This window comes from Theropithecus gelada, chromosome 1, assembly GCF_003255815.1.
Source record: "Theropithecus gelada isolate Dixy chromosome 1, Tgel_1.0, whole genome shotgun sequence".
NCBI lineage: Eukaryota > Metazoa > Chordata > Mammalia > Primates > Cercopithecidae > Theropithecus > Theropithecus gelada.
Window position 1 is genome coordinate 33,463,425 of NC_037668.1, and position 21,484 is coordinate 33,484,908.

The window sequence follows — 21,484 nt, forward strand, 5'->3', positions numbered from 1 at the left end:
AGCAGTGAGGGGCTGAAGCCTGGAGCAAGCCTGTTGAATTCCATGTCTGCCGTGTCTTAGCTGTGTGTGCAGCACAGGGTTAATTTTGCCCAAATGTCCTCGCCCCCAGTTCCTAAGCCCTTGGAATGTCCTGCCTGAGAAGCGTGTCTTTTTTGCCTGGGGGCCTTGGGCCTGGCCAGATAATACAACGGTACAACTTATGGTGGGAACTGGGGTCGTGGGGTGTTGTGGTATTAGCTTCAGAGGGGCTGGAGACTGGGGTCACCCGTGCCAAGGGTCACCTGTGGCAGAGCCCAGCACAAACACTGGGCATCAAGGCCCAAGGGAGCTTCTCTGATATTTCATGAGTGTTGTCACACATCATTGCTGGGATGAGACAGTGCTGTCCACATTTCTCCACTGCAAGGTGACATCCAGAAGCTCGTGCCTGGTCTCCCTTGGACTCTGTCCTATGCTTCTCTTCCTGGTGCTCTTCCTTCTGCTGTGATAAACTATAACCAAAAATATAATGGCTTTCTGAGTTCTGTGAGTCTCCCACTGAATTATTAAGCCTGAGGGTGATTGTGGGGACCCCAAATGGCACCGTGCAACCTTGGGAAAATCCCTTACCCTCCTTCTGGACTTGGGGAACATATTTGTACTCACCTCACGGTGCTGTAGTGAGCTGCGAACGCACTATTTGGCACAAGGCTTAGCACCTTCTACCAAGAAACTTGGGGTGGCTCTACGGTGGCTCCAAGATGTCAGCCCTACGACCTCTCTCCCTGCCTGGCTTTGTTATTGATAAGGAAAGCATTGGAGGGAGAAGGGGTGTTAAGAGGAAACAACCGGGGATGGACTCACACCTCACCCTATGAGGCACACTGAGGGTCAGTAACCCTCCAACCCAAGGATTCAGCTGCAGTGATATCTGTCCTGTGGGCTTGTCTTGTGCCTCGGAGGACATCTACCATCATCTTTGGCCCTTACCCATTAGATGTAGAACCACTCCCCACCCACAGCTATGACAACCCAAAGTATCTCCAGACATTCCAGATGTCCCTGGCTAAGGACCACTGCTCCACCTGCCTAGGCCCTTTGGGGCGATTCCCTGGGGGCTGCCCTTCACTGTGTTGTTGTGTCCAAGCCGAGGCCTGTGAGATGTCAGCAAGGTATTTCCTTACGGGAGTTCTGTTTCTGTAGCGTGTGATCCTGTCCCAAGCTGGAAGGACTTCCGGTGAGGAGAGACTTTATCTCCACATAGTGTCGTCTTGAAGCACTTCCCTGAGCCAGGCCATCACCCGCTGTGATGGTGAATTTTATGCATCAACCTGACTGAGCTGAGGAATGCCCAGGGCGCTGATAAAGCATGGTTTCCGGGGGTGTCTGTGAAGGTGTTTGTGGAAGAGATTGGCACGTGAATTAGTGGACTGAGTATGGAAGACCCCCATTCAGCCACGTGGGTGGGCAGATCCCATCTGTTGAGGGCCCAGATAGAACCAAAAAGACGAAGAAAGGGCAAATTCTCTTCTCTCCCTCTCCCTCTCTCCTGTCCCTCCTTCTCTACCCCTCTTTCTCCCTCTCCTTCTGTCTCTCTCTTCCTCCCTCTCTCCCTCATCTCTCTCGCCGCCTTTCTCCCTCTCCCCCTCCCTCTCTCTCTCCCCCTTCTCTCCCTCTCCTCCCGCCTCCCCCTCCCTCCCTCTTTCTCCCCCGCTTTCTCCCTCTCCTTCTCTCCCTCCCCCCACGCCTTCCAAAGAGAGGGAATAATGAGGACCCCTTGTGGATTTTCCATATTTCAGCCTGTTTCCTACAAATATTGTTGGGACTACATGTCAAAACACACAGTCCTTGTCTAACTGTCATGACCATAGGGTCTGCAGTTTATTCTCATAGCTATATATATATATGTGTGTGTGTGTGTGTATATATATATATATATATATATATATAGAGAGAGAGAGAGAGAGAGATCTGAGCTGGGACATCTGTCTTCTCCTGCCCTTGGACTTGGACATCAGAGTTCCTGGTTCTTGGGCCTTTAGACTCTGGTACTTCCACCAGTGTCCCTGCCCACTGACCCAAACCCCCTGTGGTGTAGATGGAGCTGGGTCATCCATCCTCTCCTGCCTTTGGCCTTGGACTGAGTGACACCACCAATTTTCCTGGTTCTCCAGCTGGCAGACAGAAGATCATGGGATTTCTTAGCCTTCATAATCACATGAGCCAATCCCATGATAAACCTCTTCTTATAGATCTCTCTATATTTTATTGGTTTTGTTTCTCTGGAGAACCCTGACGGATACGTTCACCCCTTGGAAGACTCTGCGGGGTCACTCAGAAAACAGCACACTCCTTTGTGTCCCTGCCATAAAAGCTGGTGGCCTTGTTCTGCTGTGAGCATCCCAGTTTTAGAAGATGCATTTTTTTCTTAGTGGCCTGTTCCCAGGAGGTGAGCAACTGACTCAGACTAAGCCTAATGGCTGAGGTTCCTCCAGCTCTAGCAAGTCAAGCTGCCTCTCATCTGTCCACCATTGGGTACTGTGAGCTTCTCCCTAGTCAGGCCAACGTGTTCTCAGAGACTCTTTTTCAAAGACTGCAGTGAAATGGACATTTTGCAGGTCTCTGTGGAAAAGGAATGGCTTTTTGGGGATGGAATTGGCACTTTAGGTCCCAATATCACCTGTCACCCGTCATACTTACCCTTGTTGCATGACAGACATTTTTGTGTCCCGTGGCCATGGCTCTTTGTTTGCATAATTCAGACGCTGCAGACTCCTGTGTTGTGAAATCAGCTATGATACGCACAGCAATCTGTTTGCCTTGGCCAATTCCAGGACCATCACTCCTGCCCTCATCCAAGTGTACCAGCCAAACGTGCCTCCCGTCCTAGAAAGAAAGCCCTTGGTGGGTTTGTTTTTGCCATGGACAATGGCCTGTATTTGATTCAGCTTCATTTAATAAGACCTTGTTCAGACCAGAGATGGATTACAAACTTCCACATCAATCTTCAGGGCCTGATCGTATTACAAACCACCACAAAAATAACCATAAAAGCCCTATTGATTGATGCAGAGCTTGGTAATCCATCTGTCCCCATCCATTATTCTGGAGATAATTTTTCATTATCTGGGTGGCAGCTGATTGCTCACGCATTAGTATACAGTGGCAATTACCAGAAGCAGAAAAAGCCCCCACATTAGCAGGAACAATAACACCTGTCAGGAAGGGGAAGCAAGAATTCCTACACAGCATGCTTCTGAGCTCTGGGACCAGGTCTGAATTGCAAGGAGTTTGAAGATGGGATTCAGTGTTGACCTTGGAAGTGGAGAGGGAAAAGTTTGCTTGTGTGTTCCTTCCTTGAGGGCATAGAGTGTGTGCTCCCTTTAGATGACATCATTGTCAATCCAGTCATAGCCCCTGGACAACTGACATGGAAACCTTTCCAGGATTGCTCAGGGGCAGCAGGGTTTATGGGACAGGTGTTCCTGCCCGAGGTAGCTAATAGCCACCAGAAACTTGACCAGAGGGAATGTTATTTAAGGTGAGAGTATTGAGCGAGACATGAGTGAAGAAGGAGAGACATGAGTGAAGACGGAGAAAAGTCGAAGCCTCCTGAGAATGGTGCCATTTGCATAGTGTGGGAAAAGTCCTTTCCACAGACCAATAAGAGATGGTCCCTCTCCACACAATGATTCCATAATCTGAACTTTCTTGTGTTTGGCAAGATGCTATTTCTTTTTGACATGGAGAATATTGAGATAGACGTGGCTGAAATATTTCTAAGAGCCATTGAAGGAATCAATTGGTAAATTTCTGAGTTTTGATTTCCCAAAATCAAAAATCCTGTGTAATTGACTTCTCAAGGGAAACCCTCATGCAAAGTGATTTATCATCAAGTGGCTTCGTATGGACAAACCTAGCAGGGTGCAGCCACTGCTGCTGGGTGTTAAGAGCCAGCCATAAACTAGAGGCTGTGGGTCTCTCTGAAACCAGCTGAACAGTGACCAGTGAAGAGACCGGCACACAGCAAAGCTTTGATGGTGGAGGGGGATTGTTCTAGTCCTTCAAACTAAAAAATTGCAGTTTGATTCCAAGCATTAACCAATCATCCAAAATAGGAATATGCTTGTATTTAATCTATAAGCAGAGCCACCTTGAGCTACTCACTTAAATCATGTATCTGTAAACTGTGGTCCATGGGCCAAACATGGCCACTGCCTGTTTTTGTAAATCAGGTTTTATTGGAAAACAGCACCATTTGCTTCTTTGCCCATTGCCTGTGGCTGCTTTTGTTTTTGCTACAATGACAGAGTTGAGTAGTTGTGACTGAGGCCATACTGTCTGTAAAGCCTAAAATATTTACTGTCTGGTCCTTTAAGAAAAGGTTTGTCTACCTGGGATCCACATGAAGATTTCCACATGGAGGAAACTACTCCTAGCTCTTGGGGAGACTAAATAATGGGGCACATGCTATAAACACCACATGCATGACTTCTCTTGTGTTATTTTGCTTTCTTCTAAGTGAGCAGCCTTCCAAAGAGAGGAAATAATAAAGAGCCCTTCTGAATTTTCCGTATTTCAGCCTGCTTCCTAGAAATATTATTGGGACCACATGTCAGAAGTCCCAGTCTTTGTCCAACCATCATGAGGGTCTGTAGTTTATTCTCATAGTTGTAACTTCCTAAGCAGGAGCCTGGGAACCCATTAAAACCCACGCTCCAGGTTTTGAAGCACACGGCTGTTTACTTTGCAAGGAAAGTCTGTGCAGGGGCGGTAAACTGTTGATCTTGAACTTATTTAACAACAGAATGTGGCCACAGGTGTGTGGGATTTTGATTTAGATGTTTGGTTTTCTTGGGGACGCTACAGCAGAGAATTACCTTTGTCCAGGCTCTGCTTGCTGACCAGGGAAAGTCATTTTTCTTCTTTAGCATCAGGCACCCAGTTTGTCAGACAGGTACAAAAAAATGCAGGGTGGAGATGGGTTAAATCGATACCAGGTGTGAAGGCTTAGCTAGGTGCATCTAGGGGTCCTGTAGAAAGCATAGCTGTTGTATTGCGGGTGTGTGTCTGCCCAGACCCTCTTAGCTGGTGATTAGCCCAAAATGCACCCTTCATGTTTTAATGTGGGAAATCTATGAAGAAAATTTACACAAAAGGCAGGAGAAGGGCCTCCAGGGCGAGGCCAATATCAGAAGTAGATCATTATCCTTCTTTCTGTTAACTTGGTTTCTGATTTTTTACCTCTTAGTTACAAGTTTAATGATACATCATGAAGCTAAGATCACATTATCATCAGCGTCACCTTCACCATCATCACCATCACCATTATCATATCACTATCATTGTCAGCAGCATCACCATCATTATCATTACCATCATCACATCACTATCACTATCACTGTCATTATTACCATCATCATCATTACCATCACTATCATCATTATCACCATCACCATTATTACCATCATCACATCACCACCATCATCATTACCATCACTATCATTATCACTATCACCACCATCTTCATTGCCATCACTGTTATCATCATCACCATCATTATCATCACCATCATCACCATTCCCATCATTATTACCATCATCACCATCACCACCACCATCACCATTATCACCATCACTATCATTATCATTACCATCATCACCACAGCACCATCACCATCACTATTATCATCACCATCATTATCACCATCATCATCACCATCACCATGATTATCATTACCATCATCACCACCATCACCATCGCCAGCAGCAGCAGCAGCAGCAACCTCCTTCTCATCACAAGAAGCACAGACACAGGATGAGCACATACGCTTCGTGACATCATGGCTTTCTCTTGACTGGGCCAGAGGGAGTGTGTGGGTAGAGAGCAAGAGGAGACTGCACAGGCAACCTACCCTCCGCAGCTGTCCATCTTTTTCAGTCCTTCCTCTGCACACGAGGTCTGAGTTGGGTCTCATGAAACTTGGCACATAGGGATTACCAGAGCTAGTAGACACTCCACTGTTGGTGGGATTAGGGGTGGTCCCTGTGGCATAACTTAGCTTTCAACTCATTAGCAAACCAACTTGACAGTCCCAGAGAAAGGACTTGCCTGGAGGTTTAAAGCAGGTGCCACAGCTGGGGCACAGGTTTATGGGAGGTCATTGGCCAGAACAGCAGTGACTGCAGCACCTTTATTCAGGGGGCATCAGAGCAGCTGTTGCCTATGGGTGAGCGTTACTAGTGCGGCACAATAGGTGCAAAACAAACAGTTCCTGAATCAATGGATAGAAGAGGGCTTGGGAGAGACCCGCCACACTCATGTGTCTGCTCCACTGTTTACCAGGTGTTGTTATTCTGTGGGTCCTGGAGGGGAATCCCTCGTGAAAAACAACAATTACCTCGAGAGAGGGGGAAACAGGAAGACAAAGCGTGTTTTCTGGCTGCACCAGCGTGTAATCATTTATGAATAATTTCCCCCATGAGGATCATATCCAGCAGAGAGGTAACATCTGTTTAAGAGACTGTCCTTGGGAGGCCGCCAGAAAAATCTTGACACTGAAACCCACCATGCTGAAACACGCACATGCAGTGTTCTCACCCCAGCAGCCCAAGAGGTTGGTCAGGTGTGAGGGGCAGGTCTCTGCAAAGCAAGACGGAACCCCAGGTGGAGACAGGACCGTTGCTTGGATCTCAGGCGGAAGGACACGGGGAGATGAGTTGGAGGAGGTGCTGCCACCTGGGGGCTTGGCGGACTCCCTCACTGCCTTGATCTTCCAGCTTCTCAGGTGCTGAAGTGGACCTTCGGGGTAGCCCTGGCTGGCCAGTAATGTCCCCAGCGTCCTGTATGTCCCAGGAAGTATGTGACAGATGTGCAGTCAGAAAAGAAGGTGGTCTGGGGTAGGGACCAGAGGCAGGAGCTGTTGCCTTCCCGTCTCCCCAGTCCTGGGTCTGTGGTTAGTGGCAAATGTTGCAGAAGGTTTTGGGACAGAGGTGGGGGACGGGAGAGAATCCCTGCTTTCTGCCATCCTGCCTGTGGGTGTCAGTAAACAGCTCTTGGCCAGAGCTCTACCTGCCCCACTTCTGAAGTGGCTGGTCCCTGTCCTGCCGATTCCAGTGCCTCTCACCTCCCCATTCAGGGATTGGGGCCAGGGCAACAAGGCTAGACCATAGATTCTCCTTTGGGGCTGTGGGAAGCATCCACCCTTGGCCTGATACTTTCATTCCTGGAACCTCATGAAGTAGTGAACTTCTTAGCGAGGACTCTGGAAAGAGGAAGATGCCACCCAGTGACCCATGTCTGTGAGGGTGTCACCCCATGTGCTCTTCTTTTTACCTCCCCAATATGTGCTGGCCCATCCTGGCTCCCCCTGGGTCAGGCAAACCCCGCTCCCACTCATAGGCCAGCAGCCCTGGGGCTCACAGTTCCAGAATAGAAGAGCAGAACTGGCCCAGGGCGTGAGGGGAGAAAGGGGTCACGGGGAATATCTCACCCAGAACTGACCTGCCGCCGGGTAGACGAGGTAGGTGAAGGGTTTGGCAGGTTCAGGAAAGAACACAGCTGCCCATGATCCAAGTCACGGCTTGGAGACTGAGAGGGTGGTGGAAGGAGAGAGCCCAGAGCTGGAGCTCCCCCTTCCTGGACCCCAGGTGAGAGCAGCCTCATGCCCAGAACCTGCAGTCCAGGAGGAGAGAACTGAGCACCTGTCATGCTGCCCCGAGTTCCCCGCTGTGGATGGGACCTGGCATCCCCAGCTGGGTTGGGGGGATGTGCCTTCACCTTTCCCGGCCCTCCCTCGCCTCCTGAACCTGGTTTCACGGGTGCCCTCTTCCCTCTTTCCTTCTTTCCAGGTCTGGCTGTCCATCAGATCATCACCATCACCGTCTCCCTCATCATGGTCATAGCTGCTCTCATCACAACTCTTGTCTTAAAAAATTGGTAAGGCTCCTTGGGCCCTTCTGGCCCAGAAATGGGGGACTGCAGGGGTCCCCGGGTGGTGAACACAGAAAGGCCCCCGCTTTTCAAAGCTAACCTGTTCTACTGGCTTCTGCCCGGGCAGTTTAGCTGCCACAGGCTGCTCGCCGTCCAGCGCTGCCCTTTGGCCCGGCCCCTATCCTGGTTTCCCTGCAGAAGGCCAGCGAGCCCAGCCTTCATGACAAAGCTTCTCAGGGTGTGTGTGGTCCCGGGTTCCAGATTCTTTTTCTCGATGCCAGTGTCCGTTGGGATGTTGTCCACCCAGCACACAGTCCCTATTTCTTGTCTCCTCTGCCCCTTCCCTGGAAAGGTAGGGATGGGGCCCTTCTGCCAGCACCCAGCGGGATCCCACATCCCTCACTCAAGCTTGGCGGCCGGTTGCTGAACCAGCCCTGTTTGTATTCTTCGTTCCTCTCAAAGCCACTCTGTGTGCTGAACTAGGTTACCGCTTTGCTCCAGGCAGCCTGCCTTTGCCTATTTCCTCCTGGAAATTGGCCTACTTTGAGGCTGGCCTTGCTGGGTGTACACACCTGATAAGCCCCTGAGAAATCAGGGGACTGCTGGGAGACCCTGCTGCTCAAAAGCGCCTTGGGGACCTCACCTGCCTGCAGCCACTCCTCCAGCAACTGTGTCTCCTTTCGGCATCCAGGCTTAAAACTCCCTCATAGAAGAACAGACCCAAATGGCCCCCTTGCTGCCTGCATACAGCCATATGAATCAGACAGGGCTGATGGTGGAAACTGCATCAGAGCCTCAGAATCACAGGGGAACACAAGAAAGTGAGAGAGAAAAAGCCAGGCTCTGGGATCAGAGGAGGTGGGACCCCTTGGCAGGCCACAGGAGGGTGGGAGGTAGCACAGCCCACAACAGACCTCCCACTCGGCTAGCGAGGGCTCAAAGCCACCTCCTGATAGGTAGCAAACTGGGACCCCGGGCATTTTCTGGAGACAGGCGATGAGAGAACAACACGGAGCTCACAGCGGGGCTTCTTAGGCAGGGGCTGGCCAGAGGAGGGGCTTTGGACCCCTGGACTGTGTGGGCGTATGGAAGGACAAATCCCACTGGCCATCTCAGTGAAGGGCTTCATCTCCCCAGAGACAGGGGACTTTGTAGCCTGTTCTGTGACAGGTTGATGACAAGCCTTCATCTTGCTTTTCCCACACTCGAGCTTGTAGCAGACCTTCAAAGAGCCCTTTGGGAGAACAGCCCGGGAGGCTGGATGAGCAAGTTCGGTGAACCTGACCTCCCTCTGAGGAAGACTTTTCTGGGGGGGCTGCCCCTGGGTTTGGCATTCACCTTATGACCTTGGTTTATGGGGTAGGGGGCTTCTACTCCTTGAATCAGGATTCCTTTCATTGGGAAAACCAACGCAGGAAATAACCAAGACTTAGGAGACAGGCCCATCCCCCCTGCCCCTTGCCTTCGCGTAGCCCCTCCCTGTGCACAGGCCCTGAGCATGAAGGGGAAGGGGTGGGCAGGGGAAATGGCCCCCAATGTGGGCTCCCCATCCAGCAGGGGAGGGGCCTCCCAGCCAGCCCCCTTGTCCGTCCTGTGCTCTCATCATAGAAGCGGATCCAGCGGCCCCGATTCTTGCTTTCTCAAATCGCTGGAGAGTCAGGGGTGGAAGTCCCATGGTCACTCTAAGTGGCCTCTGGGAGCCCCTGTGGTTCACAGGAACTAGACCATAACAGGCAGGGCGTGCAGGACACTTCCCTCCGCAGACTTCATCAGGGATGAGGACAAGCCAGCTCGTCATTTCCAGCTTGTGTACGTGCCCCTGGGTGGGGTTGAGGAAAGGGGCTTTCTCATGCACCAGCTTTCCCCAAAGACGGGTCCACTGTCCATTCTGAGATGAAGGAATGGACCACCCCAACCTGTGCCCAAAGGTTCCCACACGCTCTAGGCCCCTCTGGCAGGAAGGACCCACCACGGCTTTAATCCCGTTGAGTCGTTCATGGGGACAATGAGTCAGCACCATGGTCTGGCTGATGCTCTTTAGTTAAGCAGGTCCCTAGCTCTGCGATCACATGGCTCACCACTTACCCCTCATCTTCCCTGCTGTAATAGCCATATTTAAAATTCAAATTTCATTTTTTTTTTAAAAAAAAGAGTTGATTGCTTGATTGTGGTTGATCTTTCTGAAGAGGCTGGGAATTACCGTTTAATATGAAATGATGCGTAGCTCATGCCTGCAAGCAAAAGACCCACAATGGAAGTCTGCAGTTGTGCTTGTGGGTTTCTGGCCTCTGCCGGTCCCCCCACCCCAACCTCTTTCTCTTCCAGCTGTGCCCAAAGCGGGAACACTCGTCGGAACAGCCACCAGCGGAAGACCAACCAGCAGGAAGAGAGCTGCCAGAACCTGACGGACTTCACCTCGGCCCGGGTGCCCAGCAGCCTGGACATATTCACGGCCTATAACGAGACCCTGCAGTGTTCACACGAGTGCGTCAGGGCGTCTGTGCCCGTGTACACCGACGAGACGCTGCACTCGACGACGGGGGAGTACAAATCCACCTTTAATGGAAACCGGTAAGCTTGGGCTCTGCTAGACCCTGCAGCCGAGAAGCTCTTGGTGGCTGAGCTGAGAGCTGTTGGTTGGTTTAGGTCTTCCCTGAGGTGGTTTTGAGGGCCCGAGCCAAGGCGGACTGCTAATTTGGCAAAACGAGAGAGGCAGGGTTGACAGCAAACAGGCGTTCAGCTGCTCCCAGAGAACACAGTGGCTGGAATTTCCTTCTAGACCCCTGGCCGTGGGCAGTGGCGGGAAATGTGTAGTCTCCCAGCTCTCGCTCTGAGCTGTCACTCTTCATGCCCCAGAGCTCAAAGGCCAGCCCCGTGGTGGTGATCGGCCTCCTAAATATCAACAGATGACAACAGCCTCCTACCAGAGTCAGTGTCTCTGAGCCCTGTCAATAAAACGTCAGAGGCAAATTTAGCAAAACTATCAGATACCGACCAGACTGCCGGACCGGACGTGTGTTACTAAATGCTTCTCCTTTTTTATTATTCATGTGTAATCCCTCAAAGAAAATATACCCCACAACCACCCGTGAGAATGTTTAAGAAACCCTTGAGTCAGCTTTCAAAGGTTTGTCCAGAATTAAATTAAAATATCAATAAGCTTTCCTTTAAGTGAGCATACATTTATGCATCATTTTGTAAATTAAAATAAAACAATCTCCAACAACTTGAAGAAAGGAGGAGGCTGGGAGGCTGCCTCGAAGGGTTCAGCATGAGCAACAGAATTAGCACCTAGGGTAACACTGCCCCAGGCCCCCAGAAAGGGCTCCCCTGGAGCCCAGGGCGAGGTGACTGGACTCGAGTTGTTTTAGAAGGGGCTGGCTGCATGCTCCCTTTCGTTCTATTTGCTGATTTGTTCAGGGGCCTTTGGAGAGCGAGGGCTGCTGGGGCTGTCACATCCATGGTTAATGTGTCTTTGTCCTGTTGGCTAGAATGAGCAGATGTTCCTGAAATACCTTCTGGCCACGCCTCTTCTTGCATGTCCACGTTGCATTCTGCCATCTGTGATATTCTCTGTCTTAGACGTTCCCTTTCCTTGCAGGGGAGGATGGTGGCACTCAGAACCTCAGAACTGTTGTTCTAAACCTCAGTGGTTTTACACTCAGACATTTGGGGAGCTCATGGGTGCCATTCCAGCCTTCCAGAAGGCTGAGTTCACAAATAACTGGCTAACAGATTTCCAAACCATTTCACTGAATATGTGGATGTTGGCTTGGATATGAATCTGGGCCAGCGACTGCTTGGGCTGTGTGGGTAGAGGGCAGAGGGCCGTGGGCTGGCCTCTGGTGCTTCACTTTTCCCACCTTCTGTGCTTGTGTTGTGCAGGGAGGTGGGGTGGGGGGATGTCCAAGAGCGGAGTTGGCATAACTGGTGCTCTCAGGCCCTGGCACGGAAGCATCGGATGGAACGAGTTCTTGCCTTTTGGCCCAAGGTCATGCTCTGTTGAGTTTCACGGGCCTTGGGAAATAATAGCTTAGTCTCAAAGGTGACAAAATATGAGGGAGACATTTTGGGAGCCAGGTTCCATCCTTTCTGTCATGTGCAATAAAGTGGGTCAAATCTGCCATCAGAGGCAGAGACTCCAGGCTCTGGGCTAATCCTGCAAATTCAAAAACGAAAATCTGGAGATGGCACAGCCTGCACAGCAAAGTGCTCGTGTGCCCAGATCCCTCGGTCTGTGTCCTCCAAAGCCTCCCAGGGTAGAGAGCATTCGTGTGTGAGGACTTCTCCCAGCCACAGGGAATGGCGGGGGTCCCTTCCTGGCAAGGCCAGGAGTCCACATTAGTGCTTCCTTTCTCAAGAAGCCAGTCAGTCTCCACCGCAGGCCTGCCCCGGCTTGCCTGTCATGTGTCAAGTACCAAAGCCCATTTTTCTGTTCACCGCAGACCCTCCTCTTCTGATCGGCATCTCATTCCTGTGGCCTTCGTGTCTGAGAAATGGTTTGAAATCTCCTGCTGACTGGCCGAAGTCTTTTTTACCTCCTGGGGGCAGGGCAGACGCCATGTGTCTATTTCATGGTAGGTACCTCTCTTTGGACATTCCTGTTTTCATTCCCTTTCCTCCCCTCCCCACTGCCCTCCCCTGTACTCTTTGGGATAATTGGGAACCATTTTAGACATGGTGGGTGGATTTCCAATGGCATCACTTCTCTGAACATGAGCCGGGGACCTGGCCTTTTGATCTTGATGTTGGATTTGGTAGAAGTGCCTTCCCCATCCCGGGGGAGGAGAGTAACAGACGCTCACACACCCTGATTCCACGTCCTCACTATTCTTACCAGTGCCACTCCTTCCCTCAGGAAGGCCACGACGCGCGTGGCCTACATGGCAGGGAAAGTCATTCCCCGAAACAAGCGACAATTATAGCTCTCTTTTCCCGCAACAGGAAGAGATTAGGGCAGCGGCTAGGGAGGCAGGAATCGCGCCCCCGTCACATGTCTTTACATCGGGGGAGGGCGCAAGGCAGAATTAAAATACAATTTTGAAATATAAAAATAAAAGATAAGAAAGAAAATGATAAAGAAAGAAAGGGAAGAGTTGAGACATCTACTAATTTGAAGCCAGGAACCGGCACCAAAACAGGATGAATTTTCCACGCTCTGCTGGATGGGAACATTTGGTTTGCTTTCAGTGATATTAACTTCAATGCTAACGTTAAATTGCCTCCTTCTGTGCTGAGTCTTCGGAGCACTCGCGCTGCTGAGGGGCGACAGCATTTCGCTCTCATGGCCCCACATCCCATGCATTCTATAAGCACGGCCCATGGGTGCGACCTGAGGTTTTCGTGTGGTTTTCATGGTTCTTTTCGATGCTGGGCTTTCTCTGCATCCTCATCTTGCTTCCTTCCAAAGGTGACCTCTGATCCCTTCCATGATCCCATCCTGTTTCTAGGATGAAACACCAATATTTGAAAATAGCTTTTTCTTACTTTTTGCCCACCTTCTGATATGGAGGACTGAATGGACAACGTCCTCAGGGGCCCGGGGACAGGGAAGGTCTGGAGGACTCAGCCGGCCGCACCTAGCTGTGGCCGGGGAACCGGCTGTAGTCAGAGAGGGGAGTGACTCGGTCAGTTCCTCATCCTGGCACTAATGGACCGCGTGTTTGCTCCAAATCAAATCTCCGGCCCTCACTCCTTATCCTGAAGCCAACATGATCTGCCAACTGGCAAAGAAATGTAATTAGATTAGAATGGGAACCGAGCTGCCCTGCAAGGGCCTCTGCTGCGGCAGGTAAGAGGCAGGTTGTCCCCACCATTCAATGGGGGGATGTGCAGCCTAGAGCATCCGTCAGAAGCCAGTGCGTTTGTCTGCCTCACCGCAGCTCCCCTCATGAAGGGAACCCCCTTTGGAGTGCCAACCAGGCTAGCCACAGCAAGCCAGCTTGCTAGCCGTGTAGTCCTTGACCCACCTGGTAAGGCCTCTGTAGGGACTGGGTCCTGGTGGTTGCCAGCATCTCTGTTATGATTTTTAAAATTTGTTAATGTGTAATTCATTGACCTGGGAGATGCAGGGCCTTAGGGTCAAAGACCCTCAGTCCCTTTCGCCAAGAGCCACAGGCCCACAGAACTGGAGAGGTCAACTCGAGCGGACAGCTCCCTAATGTAGATACTTGCACGGCAGCTCGTGGAACACTTTTTACTTGCTCAGTCCTCCCAGCAATCTCGTTTACAAGTGGGGAAACTGAGGCAGGGGGCGGTTAAATGACTTGGCCGAGGTCAGCTCCCTAGGGGAGAGGGGACGGCTTTCTAATGTTTGCACGACAGCTCGTGGAACACATTTTACTTACCCAGTCCTCCCAGCAATTCCTTTTACAAGTGGGGAAACTGAGGCAGTGGGCGGTTAAATGACTTGGCCGAGGTCAGTCAGGTTGTGAGTGGTGGGGCTGGATCACCCGCTGGCTGCCTGGCTCCGGGACTTCCCCGCCCACTCCAAAGGCCTGAGCCCAGGGATCCTTCTTTTCCATTAGAACAGGAAGCTGCAGCGCTGACTTTTCAAAAAAAAAAAAAAGATAAAATAGGGCAGAAAAAAGGTGTTTTATTTACTCATCTGTCCCAGAAAACCTTCGTGTCTCATCAGCCTGGTCCTCCCCTTCCAGCAGCATGGGGCACTGAAGACCCCCTAGAAACGCTGTTGGTGGGGGCTGTCCCTGTGCTGCAGCCCCAGGCAAAGGCAAGAGATACGGGTGCTCCCAGATGGGCCCCAGGTGGACCCCGCTTCCCAGCTGTGCCTGAGGAGCTGTTTCGGGACCACCGGCATTTACACAAGGAAACATCTCTGCGTCTAAAGAGCTGACCCCTCCCTGTGGCTCTCAGGTCAGGTAGGTCGTCCGCAGAGTTCAGAAGACCCTGTGAGACTTACCGAAGGCAGCTGCACTCAGCCTTGGAATCTGCCGACACGAAGCCACAGCCCACTCCTGGTGGCTTCCTCAGTAGCTGCGTACCAGGAGGGCTACGCACACAGCCTCGTTAGTCCTTGATAAATGCTTATAAGATTCCGTTGCCGCTTGCGGGACAGACCGTTTATCACTCACTAGGATGAAAGCGTTGGGATTCTAAGTATCCCCTGAATCTTGCAATTAATGCCTGGACATGAGCATCGGGTGCAGAATAGCCAGAAACATCTCTCAGATTTGCTGGGGTACTTATTGTGCCTAAATAAATAGCAATTAATACTAAAACATTTAATTAAGGCTTAAGAGCCAGTGGAGCTACTTCTCTCTCGTATGGCTGGGAAGCCTCTCCAAATGCATTTTTAATGATGATGCGGTCATTTGTTACCACACCATTGTCGTCTAAGTCTAATCCATGTGCATGTTTGGGACCCAAAGGCAGCCAAGTTCATTTTCCTGTAAGTGGTTGTCTGGAATGCCAGTGGCTCCTGGGCAGATGTGGACCCTAGATTTGATAGCTTCCAACACATTCTTGCCTCAGACCACCTTCGTGGTGGGGCCAGATTGCTCTGGACAAAGTGAAGCTGGCCTTTATGCTCCAAGGAAGGGGACCTCGAGAGCAGGCCTGCATTAGCTCTTGGACTAATTCACGGTCATCTTTCATGCAGCAGGTAAATTTCAGCAAACCTCGTTAATGTTGATCTCTTTCCCTTTGCCAAGGCCGCTTCATTCTGAACGGAGCCTGCAAAGTCATAAAAGCTGTTGAATCCAAAGCAAGTGAGAAATAAATCATGCATTATTATTATTTTCAAAAACACATTGAAGACATAACTAATAAAAAATGAGAAGTGCACCTGTGCCTTCCCACTTTGTTCTTCCGAAATGTACATTAATAGAATATCAAACTTTTGTTATTCAAAGGAGCCTATTTTTCAAAGCAACATCCATACGTTTCTGGAAGCTGTGCTTGCTGAGCTGAGAACGGTACCACGAAAACTTTGGGAGAAAGTGGCCACTTCAGATTGTCAAGAAATTCTGCTGTGCCCCAGGGATACCTGGCAGTAGCCTGTTTGCTTTTGTTTTTTTTTCCCGCAAAAGCAGACATTGGTCATTACACCCAGTGACCCACTGTGAAGCATACAGCCCAGCGGGGCCAGGCCAGCCGAGGATCTCCTTCCAGGCAGCAGAGGGCAGAATTTATCCCAGATCCCGATCTGGAAGATGGCTTTGCAAGATACACACAGCTTCCCTTTTTGGCCAGGGAACCTCGGGTGGATGTTCACCTTCAGCCACGTTATTTTCCAGCCATGGGGTCCAGGCCCCACCTTATCTGTCTTTCCCAGCTGGCCCAGGATCCTCAGTCCTTCTCTGGGCTTAGTGCCAAGATGAGAGGCTCACGTGCTAGTGTGGCACAGAAAAACCCAAGAAGCTGAAGTTTGAGCAGCAGAGTTTTGGCAGAACATGGACAGCGTGAGACCCTCCTCCTGGGCCAGAGGCTGTGACCACACCTTGGTCTTGCAGGAAACCTCTCCACCCTCTGCAAAGCCAGCATGGCTCTGGAAATGGTCGTTCAAGGTGCAGGATTGGCACCATCTCTCTCTCTCTGTCCCCCTCTCTACCTCTCTTTCTCTTTTCCATCCTGAGACACAGAGCAGAGCGAGATGCCTGTAGTCTTGGAAGAGGCTCCCTTCCCTGCGTAGCCGGGGATGTCTGGCGCTCGGGGCACAGGCTGCCACCCACTCACTGATCTTCCACGTCGTGTCTGTGGCTTCTGGCATCAGCATCTACCTGTAGTCAGTCCCCGGAGGTGGTTTCCTGCCATTAAGGATGGGTCTCAGGGACTGAGGACAAAACTGCTTCACACCCCTGCCGCGTCTCTGAGCCTCATCCAGTGTTGATTCCCTGCTCCAGGCCAGGCACAGAGCTGGAACCTGCATGAACCAGTGGTGAACAGGCAGGAGACCCCTGTTCTCAGGGTGCTGTCGTGCCAGCAGAGGATGCCTTGCACATCTGTCCAAATAAGCTGGATGCAGATGGTCCCATGCCCGAGATGTCACCAAGCAAGTGCTCCAGGAGACAGAAGGAAAATAGGGGATGTGTGTAGGAAGGAATGGAGGCATCCAAGAAGGCCTCCCCAGGGAGGTGATCTTTCCAGCCAAACCCTGAAGGATTGGAGGCTTGAGATTTGCAACGTGAAATCAAGGAACCTGGAACGTTGAGAGGAAGAAGAAGAGGAAGCGCGAGGTGGAAAGGTGGCCAGGACCCAGGGCAGAAGGATCTGATTAGCCAGCATGGGAAGTACAGGAGGCTTTTTTTTTTTCTTTTTTTTGAGACAGAGTTTCACTCTGTCGCCCAGGCTGGAGTGCAGCCACTCGATCTCGGCTCACTGCAACCTCCACGTCCGCATTCACACGGGAGACTTTCACGTGGGAAAGTGGGAGGATGAAGTCTACCTGGGAGCACCTCCAGAGCCTGGCCAGACAGACGTAAGGATTGGAAGCTGCTCCTCCAGGCTTTATTCTCCTGTTTAAGGTCAGGATCAAGGACTGGAAAGCAACCAGGGCCAAGGTTCATTTAGGAAATCATTCTTATTAAGGTGGCAGCCATATGACTTATGGTCCAACCCTGAACACATTCCAGAGAGAAAGGTTGGCCTTGTGAATCATCAATGATCAGGGAACACAGGGACAGCAGCTCACAACCGGTGACTGTCCTGGGACACCAGGACCCAATGTAGGGTCTCCAAGCCCCAGGATTTTTATCTCCCTTTTAAGAAAACTTGTAATTGTAGTAAATATATGTAACATAAAATTTATCATTTTAGGCCAGGCATGGTGGCTAACACCTGTAATCCCAGCACTTTGGAAGGCTGAGGCAGGTGGACCACCTGAAGTCAGAAGTTTGAGACCAGTCTGACCAATATGGTGAAACCCCGTCTCTACTAAAAATATAAAAATTAGCCAGGCTTGTGGTGAGTGCCTATAATCCCAGCTATTCAGGAGGCTGAGGCAGGAGAATCGCTTGAACCCGGGAGGCAGAGGTTGCAGTGAGCTGAGATCGTGCCACTGCACTCCAGCCTGGGTGACAGAGCAAGAATCTGTCTCAAAATATATATATATATATATATATATATCATTTTAACCCTTTATGCATGTCTAGTTCAATGGCGTGAGTGCCTTTACCATGCTGTGCAGGCATCTTCACAAGCCAGCTCTTCACCTCTCTCCATCACCCTGTATTAAAACTCTGCACCCACTCAATACTCACTCCCCGTCTCCCCCCATCCCCTGGCCCCCTATTCTACTCTTTGTCTCTGTGAATTTGGTGGCTCTGGTACTTTCTATAAGTAGAATCATACAGCATTTGTCTCCACATTTTTTAACTTTCAAAAAAATTACCAAGATATAAGAGGGATATTTCTCTCTGTATTGTAATAATTACTTCATTTTTCAAGCCCCTCTTCCCCAGATCCAGGGAATGTGGAAGAGGTGGGCGGGGGTGGGGCACAGCTAGAGTAAGGCTACCAAGAGTGATCCGGCACTGACCCAAAGGCACGTCCCCCGCCCCCCGTGTGTGTGTGTGTGTGTGTGTGTGTGTGTGTGTGTGTGTTTGTGTGTGTGTGTGACACAGCCTCACTCTGTTGCCCAGGCTGGAATGTAGTGGCGCTATCTCAGCTCAGTGCAACCTCTGCCTCCCAGGTTCAAGTGATTCTCATGCCTCAGCCTTCCAGGTAGCTGGGATAACAGGTGCGCGCCCCCATGCCTGTCTAATTTTTGTATTTTCACTAGAGATGGAGCTTCACCATGTTGGCCAGGACGTCTCCTTTCTTTACATGCAGTGACCCCTGTGCCCACAGCAGCTGGTCCTCCCACAGTAGCTGAGCAGACACTCTACTATAGCCTCATGGAGTTGTCCACACGGGTGTCATTTGGAGGCAGCAAGCAGGAAGGTGACGCCCAGGGCCCAGCCTCTTGTCCAGACGCAGAGGGGTCCAGGGAAAGACCCAGCCTCTCAGCTTCACCTTCAAATGAGTAGACTCTGGCACACTGAGGCTCCTGGAGATGACAGGGACACCGTGCTGACGATCAGGGACACAGTGCTGAGCAGGAGGAGCTGTCCTGGGGCCTGCCAACCTCCCTGTCCACTCCTAGGATGTGTCCTGCAGAAGGCAGGCCTGTCTCACCTGGGGCTCTTCCTCCCCAGTCCCAACTAGAATCACTGCGGTGGGCTCAGTTGATTCAGGGGAGAGAAAGCCACACTCTTGTCTTTGGGAAGGACCAGGGAATGGACCCAGGACTGGCAGTCACTGAACTCACCTGGGGAACTCTGAAAACCCATGTTCACAGGCACCACCCTGAGAACCTGATTCCAGGTCTGCAGAGGTGGGCCTGAGAATCTGTATTTCTGCAGCGCTCCCACGATGGTGATGATGGAGCCGGTCTGGCCGCATGCTGTGCCTGCAGCTGCTGGAAAACTTCTAGAGCTCCCACTGAGTGCTTTTCCGACTTCACTTTGGGATCAGCGGGTACACCCGCCCCATCCTACCACTTTCTGATACGTGTCATCTGCACAGATGAGGATGCGGTAGCCTTTTGTTTCTATTATTGAGGGTCCTCATTGCCTGTAGTTGAGAGGAGCTCTGAGTGACCGCAGAGGGACCCAGACAGCACCCCATCCCTGTGACGGAGACGCAGCTTTGGGCAGAAGGTCCCCTGGGGGGGACCGTGATGTGTTCCAGCTCACGTGGCCGTGCCCGGGGTGACTCTCTGAGGGATGCTGACCTACTGGGGGTTCTCACTCAGCCCGGGAGACTGCATTTTCCGTTTTCTGAGGCTCGGGCTGGCTGGGTGGCAGCTGCCCTTCTCAGCCTGCCTGCTGAAGGTGGCAATCGCAGTCAGATCACCCGACCTGCGCCCAGGTGGGACTCGCCAGGTGGGATCTCTCTCCAGCAAGATCACCTCTGGGGAGATACGGGAGGAGGATTTCCTGATGCAGTCCATTTCTCTCTCCTGAGTCCTGGCCTCGGGGAGCCTGCAGCTGAGCAGTGGACGGACACAGACTCCCTTTCCTCCTGCAGCAAAGGAGTGGAACAGGCCCCATGCCACCCCCCACAGGAGGAGTCTGGACAGGGAGCGAGCAGGGCTGCCACACTCAGGCCCTCTGACGTGCACGCCTCGGACCAGATGCCCCGGCGCCCCCACCATGAGTTAGTGGACGAGGTGGTCCCAGCCCCTGGTAGCAAGCTCAGAGCTCTGTAGATGACCAGAATTCACACAAGATTCAGGCCCCCACTTCACACCCCTGGGATTCCCAGTGTTTCTTCCAGTTCCTGCTGACCAGTTCTAGTGAGGTCTTGTCCACGTTCCAAGGACCCCTCCATGTCAGTGAACCGATAAAGAGAGCGACCGGGCTCTGCACACAGGGGTCCTGTGTCGGGGGGTCCTGGTCGCCCGAGAGCCCCACGGACTTGTCGCGCCCTCGGCCTGCTGCCATTTAATCTCTTCTTGTTTTCTTTCCACACAGGATTCCGTTGGTGAACCTGTAAAAACAAAACAAACAAAACAAAACAAAAAAGACAAAACCTAAAACTAAGCTATCTAAGGGGGAGGGTCCCCGCACCTACCACTTCTGTTTGCCGGTGGGAAACTCACAGAGCAGGACGCTCTAGGCCAAAATCTATTTTTGTAAAAATGCTCACGCCTATGGGTGACTCTGCCTTCTCCCCGAGTTTTCTTTGGAGAACAGAAAGAAGAAACGAAAGAAAGAAACCGGAGGCAGAGAGACGAGGATACCCAACGAAAGGGACGGGAGGAAGCATCCGAAACCTAGGATTCGTCCTACGATTCTGAACCTGTGCCAATAATACCATTATGTGCCATGTACTGACCCGAAAGGCTCGGCCGCAAAGCCGGGGCCCAGCGAATCACGCGGAGAAATCTTACAGAAAACAGGGGTGGGAATCTCTTCCGATAGAGTCGCTATTTCTGGTTAATATACATATATAAATATATAAATACAAACACACACACGCACACACTTTTTTTGTACTGTAGCAATTTTTGAAGATCTTAACTGTTCCTTTTTAAAAAAAGAATTGTGTTATAGGTTACAAAATCTGATTTATTTAACATGCTTAGTATGAACAGAATAAACCAGTGTTTTCTACTTTGGCAACTCACGTCACACACATATTACACACATGTGCGCATACACACACAATACACATACATGCATATAGACGCATCTATTGGAAATGCAGTTCCACAGGTGAGCATGTTCTTTCTGGTGACCTGGTATTCCATCACCGTTTACCCCAGGGGACAGCCTCGACCCAGACAAGGAGGCCCTTAAATGACAGCCTGCATTTGCTAGATGTTTGGTGAGTGGCATCAAATGTGTGACTTACTATCTTGGGCCAGAACTAAGAAAGCCGTGGTTTTATATATGTGTGTGTATATATATATGTTTTTGTATATATATATATATACACACACACACATGCATACATATGTGTTTTTTTTCATTTAAATGTTGGAAGATGCTGCCTAACAGCCACACTCACATTTATGTAGCTGGTTGCTTACAAACGGGCCTGAGCCCTGGGTTGGGTGGGTGGTGGATTC

General features: G+C 51.0%; 1 protein-coding gene across 1 annotated transcript in view; it reads left to right on the forward strand.

Annotated features, from left to right (window-relative positions):
• Nucleotides 1-20,970, forward strand: part of AJAP1 (adherens junctions associated protein 1) — a 128,255-nt gene extending 107,285 nt beyond the window's left edge. The window contains exons 3-6 of the mRNA XM_025354496.1: nt 7,830-7,917; nt 10,237-10,482; nt 12,357-12,488; nt 20,385-20,970. Of these exons, the coding sequence (XP_025210281.1) occupies nt 7,830-7,917; nt 10,237-10,482; nt 12,357-12,429 (407 nt within the window). The 3' untranslated portion in view covers nt 12,430-12,488; nt 20,385-20,970. The remainder of the gene's footprint in view (nt 1-7,829; nt 7,918-10,236; nt 10,483-12,356; nt 12,489-20,384) is intronic.
• The last annotated feature ends 514 nt before the right edge of the window (nt 20,971-21,484 follow it).